The sequence below is a fragment of the Mustelus asterias genome, unplaced genomic scaffold (assembly GCF_964213995.1).
Source record: "Mustelus asterias unplaced genomic scaffold, sMusAst1.hap1.1 HAP1_SCAFFOLD_2017, whole genome shotgun sequence".
Taxonomy (NCBI): Eukaryota; Metazoa; Chordata; class Chondrichthyes; order Carcharhiniformes; family Triakidae; genus Mustelus; species Mustelus asterias.
In genome coordinates, this window is record NW_027591962.1 from 1 (window position 1) to 14,613 (window position 14,613).

At 51.5% G+C, this 14,613-nt stretch overlaps 1 protein-coding gene across 3 annotated transcripts in view; it reads right to left on the reverse strand.

Moving 5' to 3' along the window:
- Positions 1 to 4,264: 4,264 nt before the first annotated feature.
- LOC144489221 (GA-binding protein subunit beta-1-like) overlaps positions 4,265 to 14,613 on the reverse strand; it is a 58,783-nt gene continuing 48,434 nt past the window's right edge. For 2 of the 3 annotated variants that reach the window (XM_078207061.1, XM_078207062.1), the window contains exons 6-9: positions 13,044 to 13,157; positions 8,800 to 8,979; positions 7,487 to 7,599; positions 4,273 to 4,850 (exon numbers count right to left, since the gene is read on the reverse strand). In XM_078207061.1, coding sequence (XP_078063187.1) covers positions 4,548 to 4,850; positions 7,487 to 7,599; positions 8,800 to 8,979; positions 13,044 to 13,157 — 710 coding nt within the window. In that variant the 3' untranslated portion in view covers positions 4,273 to 4,547. Of the gene's footprint in view, positions 4,851 to 7,486; positions 7,600 to 8,799; positions 8,980 to 13,043; positions 13,158 to 14,613 lie in introns of all 3 variants that reach the window. The other variant, XM_078207063.1, reaches the window with a different exon arrangement.

The window sequence follows — 14,613 nt, forward strand, 5'->3', positions numbered from 1 at the left end:
CACGTTTTCCTCATCTCCCTTGGTACCAGGAGAGAGGAGACAACACTGACATCCTATAAAGGGCCGCAACAACTGTAGCGTACTGAGATACACCACACCAGATTTATTCCCTCCGTTTTTGGTTGCTGCAGGTGCTAGTTCCCTGTTGTGATGGAGGGGGTTACTGAGTGTTGGCAAGCAATTCCGCTGTGGGAGCATCACACCCAATCCCAATTCTGCCCAGAGGTGTGGAGGGCGCAAGGGGGTAAAAGAGTAGGGGAGAGGGGGGGGGGGAGGGGGGAAGAGAGAGGGGGGTGAGAGAGGGCGAGAGAGAAAGGGGAGGGAGGGTGAGAGAGAGGGAGAGGGAGGGAGAGAGAGAGGGGGAGGGAGGGCGAGAGAGTGGGGGGGAGGGTGGGTGAGAGAGAGAGGAGGGGAGGAGCGAGAATGGTGCGGGAGCACGAGTTTAAATTCTCCGAAGCAACAAAGCAGTCACAGCAGGCTCACCGCCTGTTAGCCACCCAAACACACCCCGCCCTTTTGATCCACAGGCTCCATCTTGCTCGTCTTCAGTCCCTTTTCCCCAACTGGGTGGCGAAAGAGTTTTAACATTGATCGCTGGGGTACGAGGGGAGGAATGAATCCACACATAACGTTAACTGGAACAGATCTTCCTCAAAACATTTACACAACTCTGGTAGCATCACTGATTGGTCAGGTACAATTCGCCATACACCGGAAAAGCATAATTACACAAGCTATCAAAGTAGGAAGCCCATCTTTACTGCGAATTACATAGTCCTACTGTGCGAGAGGAAGGTGAGATCGGCAAGCACGGTAGTGTGACAAACGTCTGCTCAATGGCGTCCCGTTCGGGAGTGGGGAAGGAGGATGCCAGAATTGAACGAACGGGAACCGGGTGAACAGAGCCCAGGTTTAAACCCAACAGCCTGATTTTTTTTTTGGGGGGGGGGGGGGGGGGGAGAGCGTGTGCTGGCATTTCCACTTCCACCAGTGGCTTGCTGGGCGGCCATTTTGAGCAACAGCACGGCCATTTTGAGCGACGCCACGGCCAGTTTGAGCGACACTGCGGCCATTCCGCCGAGTTCACTGCTGACGGGGGGTCGGCCATTGTGAAGGCGCTCGTCCGACAGGAAAACTCCCCTCCCCACACGCCAATGCTCCCCGATCTCTGCCGAAAATTTAAATCACACCCCCCCTCCCCCACCCAAAACGCACCTCCGAACAAAAGGCACCCCCTTTCTTGAGGGGTGCTTTAATATAACCAATTACATAAACTGAGCATTCAGTGTTAAAATAACTACGAGGCACAACCTTTATACGACGGTAAAAATGATTTAAAAAATACAAATTTCTTTCTTTAAATATAAAAAAGGGCCGAGGAAGCTATGCGAGACCCTGGTCGTACAACTGATGCACTGTAAATGAGAAAAGTGAACCTGTCCATAGGAAGGTTCATCCGAGAAAACAAAAACTACTAAAAAAAATGTAAGCGCCTTCTACAATTTTAAAATGAAAGGACACCAAAAATACACGAGGTGTCTGAAGTGCAGTTGTTATGTAGGCAAGGCCATTTACTGTATAGGAGTACTTTGAGGTCATGTCTCAGACACGATAAAGCACTGTAATAAATGCCTATCAAGCACCATTTAAATGCCTATCTGTTCCTCACTTGAGTTGTATCATCTCAACTCACCTACTCTTTGGACATCCTCCCACTGGAATTCATTTATGCCGAAGGGAGGAGTGGGTGGTGGTGGGGGGGCGGGGGGGGGGGCAAGGAGGGGACTGTCCCTGGGGTGCGGATGGTTTTGGTGGGGGGGGCGGTGGTTACCACTCACTTCCAGGTACTTGATGACCAGGAGACCTTTCCTGTGCAAGCTCAGGCCACGGATCTTTGGTAGGCTGTTTCACCAAGCGGGGCGTCACAGGGAGGGCGCTCGTCCGACCTCCAGATATCTCGGTGGCTCCAGTCCCCGGGTCAGGCGTAGCTGGCATGTACCTCCAAATCAGCGGAGCCCACGATTCGAAAGGGCAAAGCTGTGCGGGTTAGGCGGATTGCCCGTGCTAAATTGCTCCTTTGTGTCAGGGGGACTAGCTAGGGTAAACGTGTGGGGTAACGGGGTTAGAGCTTGGGTGGGATTGTGGTCGGTACAGAATCCATGGGCAGAATGGCCTCCTTCTGTACTGTAGGGATTCTATGACAGGGTTACCTGTAAATTCCGACGTCTGTTCGGTGGGGGGGGACATCAGCAGTGAAACAACTTGATTTCGTTTTTTCTACAAATTACAAGGAACACCAAGGAAAATAATTCAAACTTCAGATTCCTTAGACATGCTGACGGACGGAGATGGCAAGTTAGTCTTCCCTTGGATCAACTATGGATAGGAAAGGTCTCAAACTTCAATCAGGTTCGGGGAAGGCAGGGTGTTCCCAAGGCAGCTAAACCAGTCGCCCCACTGGGACACTGTCCTGAAGCCACCGGGAATGAAGGATTCATCACCTGTCGTGAGCAACACAAGGGCGCAAGGACAAGATAAAATGATTTTTTAAAGGGGGGGGGGGGTGGGTGGTGAAATAAAGGGTGTTAATAGCTGGGGTAGAAAACCTTCAGGAATGTACCTGGGCTGAGTTGACAACCCAAGGCCCACTGATGACCCAGGTTAGTCACCCTGACGGAGGGTCATCTAGACTCGAAACGCTGGCTCTATTTTCTCTCTCTCTCTCTCTCCACAGCTGCTGTCAGACCTGCTGAGATTTTCCAGCATTTTTCCCACTTTTGCTGCAGTCACCTTTTCCGTGGATGGGTCCCCTCCACAGACGAGAGTCGGAGCCCCCCCCAGTTTCGGAAGGAGTGCCGAACGCAGAACGAGGAGCGGGGATGGAGAGAAGGCTTTTCAACTCTCATCTTCATCTCCACCCCGTGCTCATGAGGCCTCCGAAACTGAAGGGGGCTCCTCCCTCCCGGGGTCACCGCGGTCAAGGACAGTGTCCCTCCTGGGGTCACCGCGGCTAAGGACAGTGTCCCTCCTGGGGTCACCGCGGTTAAGGACAGTGTCCCTCCCGGGGTCACCACGGTTAAGGACAGTGTCCCTCCCGGGGTCACCACGGTTAAGGACAGTGTCCCTCCCGGGGTCACCGTGGTTAAGGACAGTGTCCCTCCCGGGGTCACTGCGGTTAAGGACAGTGTCCCTCCCAGGGTCACCGCGGTTAAGGACAGTGTCCCTCCTGGGGTCACCGTGGTTAAGGACAGTGTCCCTCCCAGGGTCACCGCGGTTAAGGACAGTGTCCCTCCCAGGGTCACCGCGGTTAAGGACAGTGTCCCTCCCCCCTGGGGTCACCACGGTTAAGGACAGCGTTCTCTCTCTCACACGCGTACACAGAGAGGGGACCAGGTAACGATCAGCGCTGCTACCTTGTTTGTTAATACGTTGCCTCCATAACAACAGGTCACGGTGCTTCAGAGTAATTTGCACGCTGCAGGTGAAGTGCTTTGAGGCGTTTCCCAAAGGTGCAAGAGGGCGCTATACAAATGCAACTCTTCGCAGAGTCTGGAGGAGGAGCAAGAAAAGGGCTTTTTAACTCTCCGTCTACCCATCAGCAAAAGGTTCGGGGGGTGGGGGGGTGAAACGACACCTGTCAAGATAGACAAGCTCGTAGGAATATGGACAAAAACAAAATTGATAGATCAGAGTATCAAATACTATCACCAGAGCCATTCTGTAAAAGTTTTCATCACTGAACTCTCTGCCCCAACCCGCCCGTAAACCACTCCCTTTATCAGATTGCATATTACAGTGTGGAAGATTCGTACATTTTAAAATAATTTAAAATTATCCACCAGCAGATTCTGTGCTGCTTGTTTCTTCCCCATCATTCAGGCAAGCAGTCTCTCCTATTTTTTTGTGTGAAAAAAAAAACCAAATAGATGGTTAAAAACGCAGGTGTAAATCAGTGACCCGCAGGGGACAGGAGCCGACGGTGTCTAGATGGGTGGTCACGTTAGCTGTAGGGTCAGCGTCGTCTGGCTAGCTGTCCCTCCGAGGATTCTCCAGCTTCCGTAGGTCGCTCAAAACAGGGTCGACGGCGAGGAGGTTTCATTTCCGCGACGACCGCTTCCTCCTTCCCGCGTCAACCACGTCCCAAGCCGAGTCCCCGGCTCCTGGGGTGTTTCTTTTCATCTGCACGAACGTGGATTGTAGCTTCTGGAGTTTGACGAAAGGATGACCACCTCCTCCCTTCCACCCCCCCCCCTCCTTTCTTTTTGAAGATTTGGTCAGGGGAATATTGTACCCGCTAGTGTTCAAGAGGCTTCCTGGTGTCAAGTTCCAACAGGTATCCTTGTACGATCAGAAAAAATGAACGTCGTGTGTGTGTGTGTGTGTGTGTTTGTGTATGTGGTGTGGCAGTGACCGACCAGACAGCATGACCCCCTCCCGCCCCTTCCCCCAGCTGCTTAATGGTTCCCGCTCACGCAGGTGCACAGAATCCGATAAACAAAATGCGTCAGGAAAAAGGTTCAGCGAGGCGAGGGGATTTTTCTTTTCCTTTACGAAGTCACTGTCTCTGTCGCCATGTCGGTGGGCTGCTCCATCGTCTCCACCGTGGTCTCGGGACCCTCCAGCTCCGCTGCCATGGTGATCACCGTGCCGCCGCCGTCGTCCGTCACCTCCTCCACCACGGTGATCTCCTCGGCCGTGGTGTGCAGCCGGGCGATGGCCTCCAGCCTCATGCGGTACTCCTCGGCCTCCTGCTCCTTCTTCATCAGCTGCTGCCGGTACTCCTGCGCTTTGCGGTTCGCCTCGTGGAGCTGTTTCTGGAGTAGTTCCCTCTCCAAGCAATCATTTGTCTCCTGAAACAACAAACCTTTAATAGCAGCGGAAGCGTTCACCCCCCTCCAGCACCGGGGCGGTCGTGTGTGCCGTCCACAACATGCACTGCAGCAATTTGCCAAGCACCTTCCTAACCTGCAATCCCTACCATCCACAAAGGACAAGGGGCAACAGATGCATTGCAACACGATCAGCTGTTCCCCCTCCGAGACACTCGCCATCCCGATTGGAAATATATCGGCTGTTCCTTCACTGTGGCTGGGGTCAAACTCCTGGAACTCCCTCCCTAACAGCACTGTGGGCGCACCTACCTCACACACAGGGACTGACTGATGACCAATAACAATCCTGGAACTCCCTCCCTAACAGCACTGTGGGCGCACCTACCCCACACACAGGGACTGACTGATGACCAATAACAATCCTGGAACTCCCTCCCTAACAGCACTGTGGGTGTACCTACCCCACACACGGGGACTGACTGATGTCCAATAACAATCCTGGAACTCCCTCCCTAACAGCACTGTGGGTGCACCTACCCCACACACGGGGACTGACTGATGTCCAATAACAATCCTGGAAGTCCCTCCCTAACAGCGCTGTGGGTGTACCTACCTCACACACGGGCACTGACTGATGTCCAATAACAATCCTGGAAGTCCCTCCCTAACAGCACTGTGGGTGTACCTACCTCACACACGGGCACTGACTGATGTCCAATAACAATCCTGGAACTCCCCCCTAACAGCGCTGTGGGTGTACCTACCTCACACACGGGCACTGACTGATGTCCAATAACAATCCTGGAACTCCCTCCCTAACAGCATTGTGGGTGTACCGACACCACACACGGGGACTGACTGATGTCCAATAACAATCCTGGAAGTCCCTCCCTAACAGCGCTGTGGGTGTACCTACCTCACACACGGGCACTGACTGATGTCCAACAACAATCCTGGAATCCCTCCCTAACAGCGCTGTGGGTGTACCTACCTCACACACGGGCACTGACTGATGTCCAATAACAATCCTGGAACTCCCCCCTAACAGCACTGTGGGTGTACCTACCTCACACACGGGCACTGACTGATGTCCAATAACAATCCTGGAACTCCCTCCCTAACAGCATTGTGGGTGTACCTACCTCACACGGAGAAAGCAGTGGGTTCAAGATGGCGGCTCACCCACCACCTTCTCGAGGGGCAATTAGGGATGGAGAGTAAACACTAGGCCTGGCCAGCGACGCCCTCAGCCCATGACCATTTTGGACCGAGGCAAGGAGAAATGGCTCAGAAGGTTGTGAATGTCTGGAATTCCCTGACCCAGGGTTTGTGGGTGTTCCTTCACTGAATACAGTTAAGGCCGGGGTTAGACAGATTAATGATCTCTCGGGGAATTAAAGGTTCGGGGAACAGGTGGGCAAATGAAGTTGAAGCCGGGACAGTCACGGTCAGCGTGCCTCCGGCCTGGGGGGGGCAGCCGCAGTCAGCACGCCTCCGGCCTGGGGGGGGCAGCCGCAGTCAGCACGCCTCCGGCCCAGGGGGCAGCCGCGGTCACGGCACCTCTGGCCCGGGGGGGTGCCCCCCTGGCCTGGGGACGTTCACAGTTAGTGCGCCTCCGGCCCGGGGACGGTCACGGTCAGTGTGTCTACGGTCACGGGACAGTCGCGGTCAATGCACCCCCGGCCCTTGGACAGTCGCGGTCAGTGCACATCCGGCCCTGGGACGGTCGCGGTCAGTGCACATCCGGCCCTGGGACGGTCGCAGTCAGTGTGTCTACGGTCACGGGACAGTCGCGGTCAATGCACCCCCGGCCCTTGGACAGTCGCGGTCAGTGCACATCCGGCCCTGGGACAGTCGCGGTCAGTGCGCCCCCAGCCTGGGGACAGTGGCAGTCAATGCGCCTGTGGCCCAGGGACAGTCGTGGTCAGCACGCCTGTTTCCCTGGAGGGACGATGTTTCCACCCACATAGGACAACACAGCAGCATGGTGGGTTAGCGCTGCTGCCTCACAGCGCCAGGGACCTGGGTTCGATTCCCAGTTTGTGTCACTGTCTGTGTGGAGTCTGCACGTTCTCCCCGTGTCTGCGTGGGTTTTCTCCGGGTGCTCCGGTTTCCTCCCACAGTCTGAAAGATGTGCAGGTTAGGGTGCGTTGGCCGTGTTAAATTCTCCCTCAGTGTACCCAAACAGGTGCTGGAGTGTAGCGACTAGGGGATTTTCACAGTAACTTCATTGCAGTGTTAATAGAAGCCTACTTGTAATACTAATATTACTACTCAGACACTAATAAATAAACTTATCTTCCCATTGAATTGATTTGCACCTTTGGTGCCTCTTTTTACTTAATTTTCTAACGATCGGGAGACCCGACCTGCGCCGTTGTGACAAAACCAAGCATTGGTACAAGTTTAATACAATCTCTCTGGCTTTTGGATTCCATCTCTCCGGAAATAAACCACAGAGCATTGTTGTTTTTTTAAAAATGGCCTTATTAATCAGCGTGGCTTCTTCGCGAACAGAACCATTGCTTTAGCTTATCTTACACGTTCAGGCTCTGATCATTTCTGCGAAACCATAACTTGCATTTGGTAAGATTTCCGAAGCCAACATCAAAAAACTTTTTTTTTAAAATATAAAAAGAATAAAACACTCTTACCTTCTCGATTGGTTCCGAGTGATTGAGGACTTCCTCCAGACACTCTTTCTTTATTGGCATTTCTTCCGTGATAATGGTCTCTTCTTCAACATGGGTGGTTGGGACTGTCAGAACTAGAGGCAAGGATAGGATTCTGCTCAGTAAATATTGCTCCTGTGAGCAGAACTCCCTGATTAAATCAGACAGTACACCATATTCGGTCTCATTATTATGCCACTGCACTCCAGCTGATACTGGGCAGCACAGTGGGTTAGCGCTGCTGCCTCACAGCGCCAGGGACCCGGGTTCGATTCCCGGCTTTGGGTCACTGTCTGTGCGGAGTCTGCATGTTCTCCCAGTGTCTGCCTGGGTTTCCTCCGGGTGCTCCGGTTTCCTCCCACAGTCTGAAAGACGCGCTGGTTAGGGTGCATTGACCCGTGCTAAATTGTCCCCTGGGTGTCCAAAGATTTGAGTTTGTGTCTTTATGTGCCCCGTTTGTGAACAGAACTCCCACTCACCTGACGAAGGAGCAGCAAGCGCTCCGAAAGCTTGTGTGGCTTTTGCTACCAAATAAACCTGCTGGACTTTAACCTGGTGTTGAGAGACTTCTTACTGCGTTTACCCCAGTCCAACGCCGGCATCTCCACATCATGTCCAAAGATGTGCAGGTCAAGTGGATTGGCCATGCTAAATTGCCCCTTCGTGTCCAAAGATGTGCAGTTTAGATGGATTGGCCGTGCTAAATTCTCCCTCAGTGTACCCGAACAGGAGTGTGGCGACTGGGGGATTTTCACAGTAACTTCATTGCGGTGTTAATGTAAGCCGACTTGTGACACTCATAAATAAACCTTAAACTAAACTTAAACTTCCTCCCAACCCAGTGACATTTGTCCCACAATTTTCTCTTGCTGAGTGTGGGGGTGGGGCAGTAAAAATCCATGGTCCCTCCAATAGCTCACCGTAATGTTCATTCTTTGTGGCTTGAGCTCTGAGAGCAGGCAGTGACAAGCGACTGGAGACATCATAGCTAAGTTTAATCCCCCCCTCCCGCTGATAACACAAACAAATGCCTCTTCCAGCAAGGCTCACTGGATGACTTGTTCCAGAATATCTTGATGATGTCCTAATTGAGGGAAGCTCAGATTTATTTAATGCTCTGATGGCAAACCGCCGCATGCTAGAATCCTAAAATCCCTATGGTGCAGAAGGAGGCCATTCAGCCCATCGACTTGATGGGTCAAATGACCTCCTCCTGCACAGTAGGAATTCTATGATCCCACAGACCCCAATTCTGGACAGCGCACAGTGGTTCTTTGTTGTTCAAGGGGACCTACCTTGCTGCCCATCCTGCATGGTCACAATGAACGGCTGGCTGGTGTTAATGCCCGCTGGAAGGTTGCCCAGCTGGACACCGCCGTCGGTCACTATGGTGATGACTCTCTGACCTCCGCTCCCCACCACCTGCTGAATCGCCGAGTCGACCGAGTCTGCAGTTACCACCTCCTCCGTCGTAGCTGGAGCCAAGAAACAAAAACAACAAAATTACCGAATTGATTCGGGACAGAGGCAAGCAGGTAGAAATACAGACCTGGAGGACCCAGCATCTGTTTACCAGAGCCAGCTTGAGGCTTCTCTCTCTCTCTCTCTCGGGCGTTAAGGTGCGAGGCGGAAAAGCTAGTTAGATATCGAAAAGGAAATATGGAGCAGACAGTAAACCAGAATTTAAAAGACAGATGCTGCAAAACGGTCAGTCTGTCTAAATGTTCGATTAGAATCTGGAAGAGAAAAGACACTCGGATAAAAAAAGTCCCAGCTGAATCTTTAACCCAAGTACTCAGAATCCTGACAGTGCAGAAGGAGGCCATGCGGCCCATCGCGTCTGCACCAACCGCAATCCCACCCAGGCCCTATCCCCATAACCCCACATACTTACCCTGCCAGTCCCCCTGACACCAAGGGGCAATTTAGCATGGCCAATCCACCTAACCCGCACATCTTTGCATACTAAGGGACAATTTAGCATGGCCAGTCAGCCTAATCTACACATCTTTGGACTGTGGGAGGAAACTGGAGCACCCGGAGGAAACCCACGCAGGCACGCGGAGAACATGCAGACTCCGCACAGACAGTGACCTGAGCCGGGAATCGAACCCGGGTCCCTGGCGCTGTGAGGCTAACCACTGTGCCACTGTATTCTTCCAAGTACTGTTGGCTTTTTCCAGCATCCTGTCTTTAGTACGTAATAAAGGATAATGGAAAGGTACCACAGGATACCTTGCTGAAATTAAAAGTAAAATCTAAAAAAAATTTGATTTTTAAAAAATGTTATTCCTTCGTGGGACATGGGCGTCTCTGGCTGGTCAGCATTTATTGCCCAGCCCTAGTTGCCCTTGGAGGGCAGTTGAGAGTCAACCACATTGCTGTGGCTCTGGAGTCACATGTAGGCCAGATTGGGGCAAGGACGGTAGATTTCCTTCCCTAAAGGGAACCAGATGGGTTTTTCCGACAATGGTTTCATGGTCATCAGTAGATTCTTCATTCCAGATATATTTTTTTTAAAATTGAATTCAAATTCCACCATCTGCCGAAGCGGGATTCGAACCCGGGTCCCCAGAACATTAGCCGAGTTTCTGAATTAATGGTGTAGCAATAATACCACTAGGCCATCGCCTCCCCTAGAGTACCCAAAACTGACCAAAGAAAATTCACTAGACTCATTCCTGGAATGAGAGGGTTGTCCTATGGGGAGAGAATGAGTAAGAATGGCTTGTACCAGCCGCGGTTTAGAAGAATGTAAGGTGCTCTCACTGAAACAAAGAATTCTGAGAGGTTTGACAGGATAGATGCCAAGAGGCTGTTTTACTCCTGGTCACAGAGTCTCAGAAGTTTCAGGATAAGGGATTGGTCATTTTGGACTGAGGTGAGGAGACATCCACGAGGGATGCAAACGTTTGGCTTTCTCTACCCCAGGAAGAAGTCTCAACACCAGGTTAACGTCCAACAAGTTTATCTGGAATCACGAGGCTTTCAGAGCGCTGCTCCTTCTTTAGGGGAGTTGTTGAGTATATTCAAAGCTAAGATCAACTGATATTTGGACATGGAGAGAATCAGCAGCATATGGGGATGGGAGTTGACGACTAGCTTACAGAATGGTGGAATCGAAGGGCCAAATGTCCTACTCTGGCTCCCACTTCTTGTGTTGTCATAGCTGTCGCCTCAATGAGTGTTTCTCAAAGGAGTGGCCATCTCAATTACTCTCCACACACACGCACGCACGCACACAGGCAATCCCACTTTCACAACAACCACATCCAGTCATATTGCAAACTCCCAACAATCTCGGGCACAGATTTTCCGGACTGAAAAAGCTGTACAATGTCAAGAGGTGCCTGCAATTTACTCTTTTGTTCTAACAGATGCAGGAGGCAGCTTTCAAGGACAGACTTCAGCCTAACAGCATTGTGATGGACACCGATAAAATCATCCGGCTGTTTGAGATGGGGGGGGGGGGGGGGAGAGATCTGGTATTAAAACAGTATCGCTGGCCTCCACAAACATAATCACCATGCCAGTGTAATATCTTCCCTGTCTTATCCACCCCAACAAGCGCGCGCGCGCACACACTCAACATGCACATCCTTCAGTGGCTGTGAACTGTAGATATAAGCAAGAAAAAATGATCTGGTTTCATTCTCTGACTTACTTAAAGTTTTTATCTATTAGTGTCACAAGTCGGCTGACATTAACACCGCAATGAAGTTACTGTGAAAATCCCCTAGTCGCCCACGCTCTGGTGCCTGTTCGGGTTACACGGAGGGAGAATTTAGCACGGCTGACGCACCCTAAACAGCAGGTCATTCGGACTGTGGGAGGAAACCGGAGCACCCGGAGGAAACCCACGCAGACACGGGGAGAGAACGTACAGACTCCGCACAGACAGTGACCCAAGGCCGGGAATCGAACCCAGGCCCCTGGCACTGTGAGGCAGCAGTGCTAACCATTGTGCATGCTGGGTTAGCTAAAAAAAAAAGATGCATTCCTGAAGGGTACACAGCAGGCAAACAAATCCCGCAGCTGCAAGACCTGTTTGCCAGACAAGAGACAGCGTGTGAAGGACATTTACAATAACGAGATAAGGGACGAGATATATTGTGGATCTTAGTGTGTGTTTGGGCAGTTTGTTTGAGAGATCCTGTGCAACCTCAGTTCAGTGTGCCTCAGTTACAGGGGCTGGCAGCAAAAGCCAGTTCCAAGTTTGTTTTTCCTTCTCGCTTTTGACGTGTTAATTTCTGTTCAGTAAAAATAAATTCATTTTAAAATTCGCACCAGTGCTGTCCCCTCGTCTAAGGAACGAGCGGACCCTACATGCGGAAGGCAAATGGGATGTTAGCTGTCATCGCAAGGGGATTGGAGTACCGGAGTAAAGATGTCTTGCCACAATTGTATAGAGCCTTGGTGAGACCGCACCTGGAGCGCTGCATACACTTTTGGTCCCCCTATGTAAGGAAGCATTCGCCATGGAACGCAATGGAAGTTCACCAGATTAACCCCTAGGATGGTGGTATTTCCTGATGAGGCAAGATTGAGGAGACTGGGTGTGTATGCACCAGCGGTTCAAAGAACGAGGGGTGACCTCATTGCGGTTTACAAAATTCTTACAGGGTGCGGCATAGTAAATGCAGATGAGGGAGTTCCCCCTGGTGGATCTAAAAACAGGGCACATAATCTCAGGGTAAGAGCCATTTAGGACTGTGATGAGGAGGATTTCTTCACACGTGTGTGTGTGTGTGGGTGGGGGGGGGGCGGGGGGGGGGGGGGGGGCGTGCGCGAATCGGTGGAATTCTCTATCCCCAGAAGGCTGTGGTATCACTGAGCACGTTCAAGATAGAAATCAAGATATTTCTGGAAACCAATAGAATTCTACAGTGCCATGCGGCCCATCGAATCTGCGCCGACCACAACCCCACCCAGGCCCTATCCCCGTAACCCCATGCGTTTACCCTAGCTAGTCCCCCTGACACTAAGGGGCAATTTAGCATGGCCAATCCAGTTAACCTGCACATCCTTGGACACTAAGGGACAATTTAGCATAGCCAATCCAGTTAACCTGCACATCCTTGGACACTAAGGGACAATTTAGCATAGCTAATCAACCTAAGCTGCACATCCTTAGACTGTGGGAGGAAACCAGAGCACACGGAGGAAGCCCACGCAGACACAGGGGGAAGAACGTGCAAACTCCACTCAGACAGTGACCCAAGCCGGGAACTGAACCCGGGTCCCTGGTGCCGTGAGGCAGTAGCGCTAACCACTGTGCCAGCCCTTAATGACATCAAGGGATATGGAGACAGTGCAGGGAGTGGCGTTGAGGTAAGTGATTAGCCATAATCAAATTGAATGGCAGAGCAGGCCCAACGGGCCAGACGGTCTACTCCTGTTCCTACGTACACTTGAACTACACACTTGCACCCATTATGGGAGCCTAGCTGGGGCAGGGAAGGTTGTATTTGATAAATCTATATTTTAAAAAAGGGTGTCTGCAAATTGGCATACTTCACGATACATTTGTGGAAATTACCTGCAACTCTGGGTGAATTTGATAGTGGCCCTGAAGCTTCAGCTAAAGCAGCCAGCGTAGCCAGTACTGAGGTTGTGGAGTTACCAAACTGCACTGTGGATACACCAGATTCACCTGCAGAGGCAACGAGGGATTAGACTCAGTACCAAAGAGACAGACACGAGCATCCGAGGATGGACATCAAGGAGATTCAGATTCAAGTTAGGCATTTTGACCAAGCATGGCAAAAACATAGTGCTGCGTAACTAACAGAGCACAGGGCACCGGGCAGATTCCCCTGACTGCCAGCGTTTACCCTCTTTCAAAATCATGATACAGGCAATTTTTTTTAAAAAGTCACAAATGACTATTGAGCACCAGTTATTCCTAATTATGGAGACAGACTTTGATTGAGTCTCTTGAAAAGGATGCTATCCAGGGTGCTTTCGTTTCTGATACAGAAGCACAGACGTGGAAGACTACAGGATTGATCGTCTGTCTAGACTGAGCTGGCAGCTAAGGTGGAACAGCAGCAGGGATGGAATGACTGGCTGCCACTCTGAGGGTGGTGGTTGGGGGTGGCTAATGTTAAAACAAAAAGCAGCCCAAATGATTATTCAGCATTTCGAAACGTTACCCCTATTCTTTCCCTCCCCACCCCAATATTGGGCAGCACGGTGGCACAGTGGTCAGCACTGCTGCCTCACAGCGCCAGGGACCCGGGTTCAATTCCAGCCTCGGGTCACCGTGTGGAGTTTGCACATTCTCCCCTCCGTGTCTGCGTGGGTTTCCTCCGGGTGCTCCGGTTTCCTCCCACAGTCCGAAAGACGCGCTGGTTAGGGTGCATTGAATCATAGAATCCCCACAGTGCTAAACTGCCCCTTAGCGTCCAAGATGTGCTGGTTAGGGGGATTGGCCATGCTAAATTGCCCCTTAGTGTCCAAAGATGTACAGGTTAGGTGGATTGGCCGTGCTAAATTGCTCCTTAGTGTCCAAAGATGTGCAGGTTAGGTGGATTGGCCATGCTAAATTGCTCCTTAGTGTCCAAAGATGTGCTGGTTAGATGGATTGACCCTGCTAAATTGCTCCTTAGTGTCCAAAGATGTGCAGGTTAGGTGGATTGGCCATGCTAATTGATGGCCCCTTAATGTGGGTAAATATGCGGGGTTACATGGATAAGCTCTGGGTGGGACGCTCCAGTGAGTTGGCGCACATGCAATGGGCCGAATGGCTTGCTTCTGCACAGTAGGGATTCTCTAAATACAGGCCTGTCAGTCGAGGCTGCCACGACGCCCACAGACAAACAGTTCAATGATCACCCTTCTCAACGCTGCTGCAAAGAATGGCAACTTAGACCAGGCACTCTTGAAACCTTACGCCAGGAAGGGCCGGCACCCATCACAATGAGGGGGAAAAAGATTAAAATAGGAAACCAGCCAATGCCTGTGCTCGTCTCCTACACGTCATGGAGCGGCCTGATACATTACCTCCACTGGAACACCCCTTCGAAACCATCAAAGATTGCTTTCCCGCCTGATTGTTAACACGTTCACAACTGCACCCCCGAGGTCTCACCAGTTTTCAACATTCT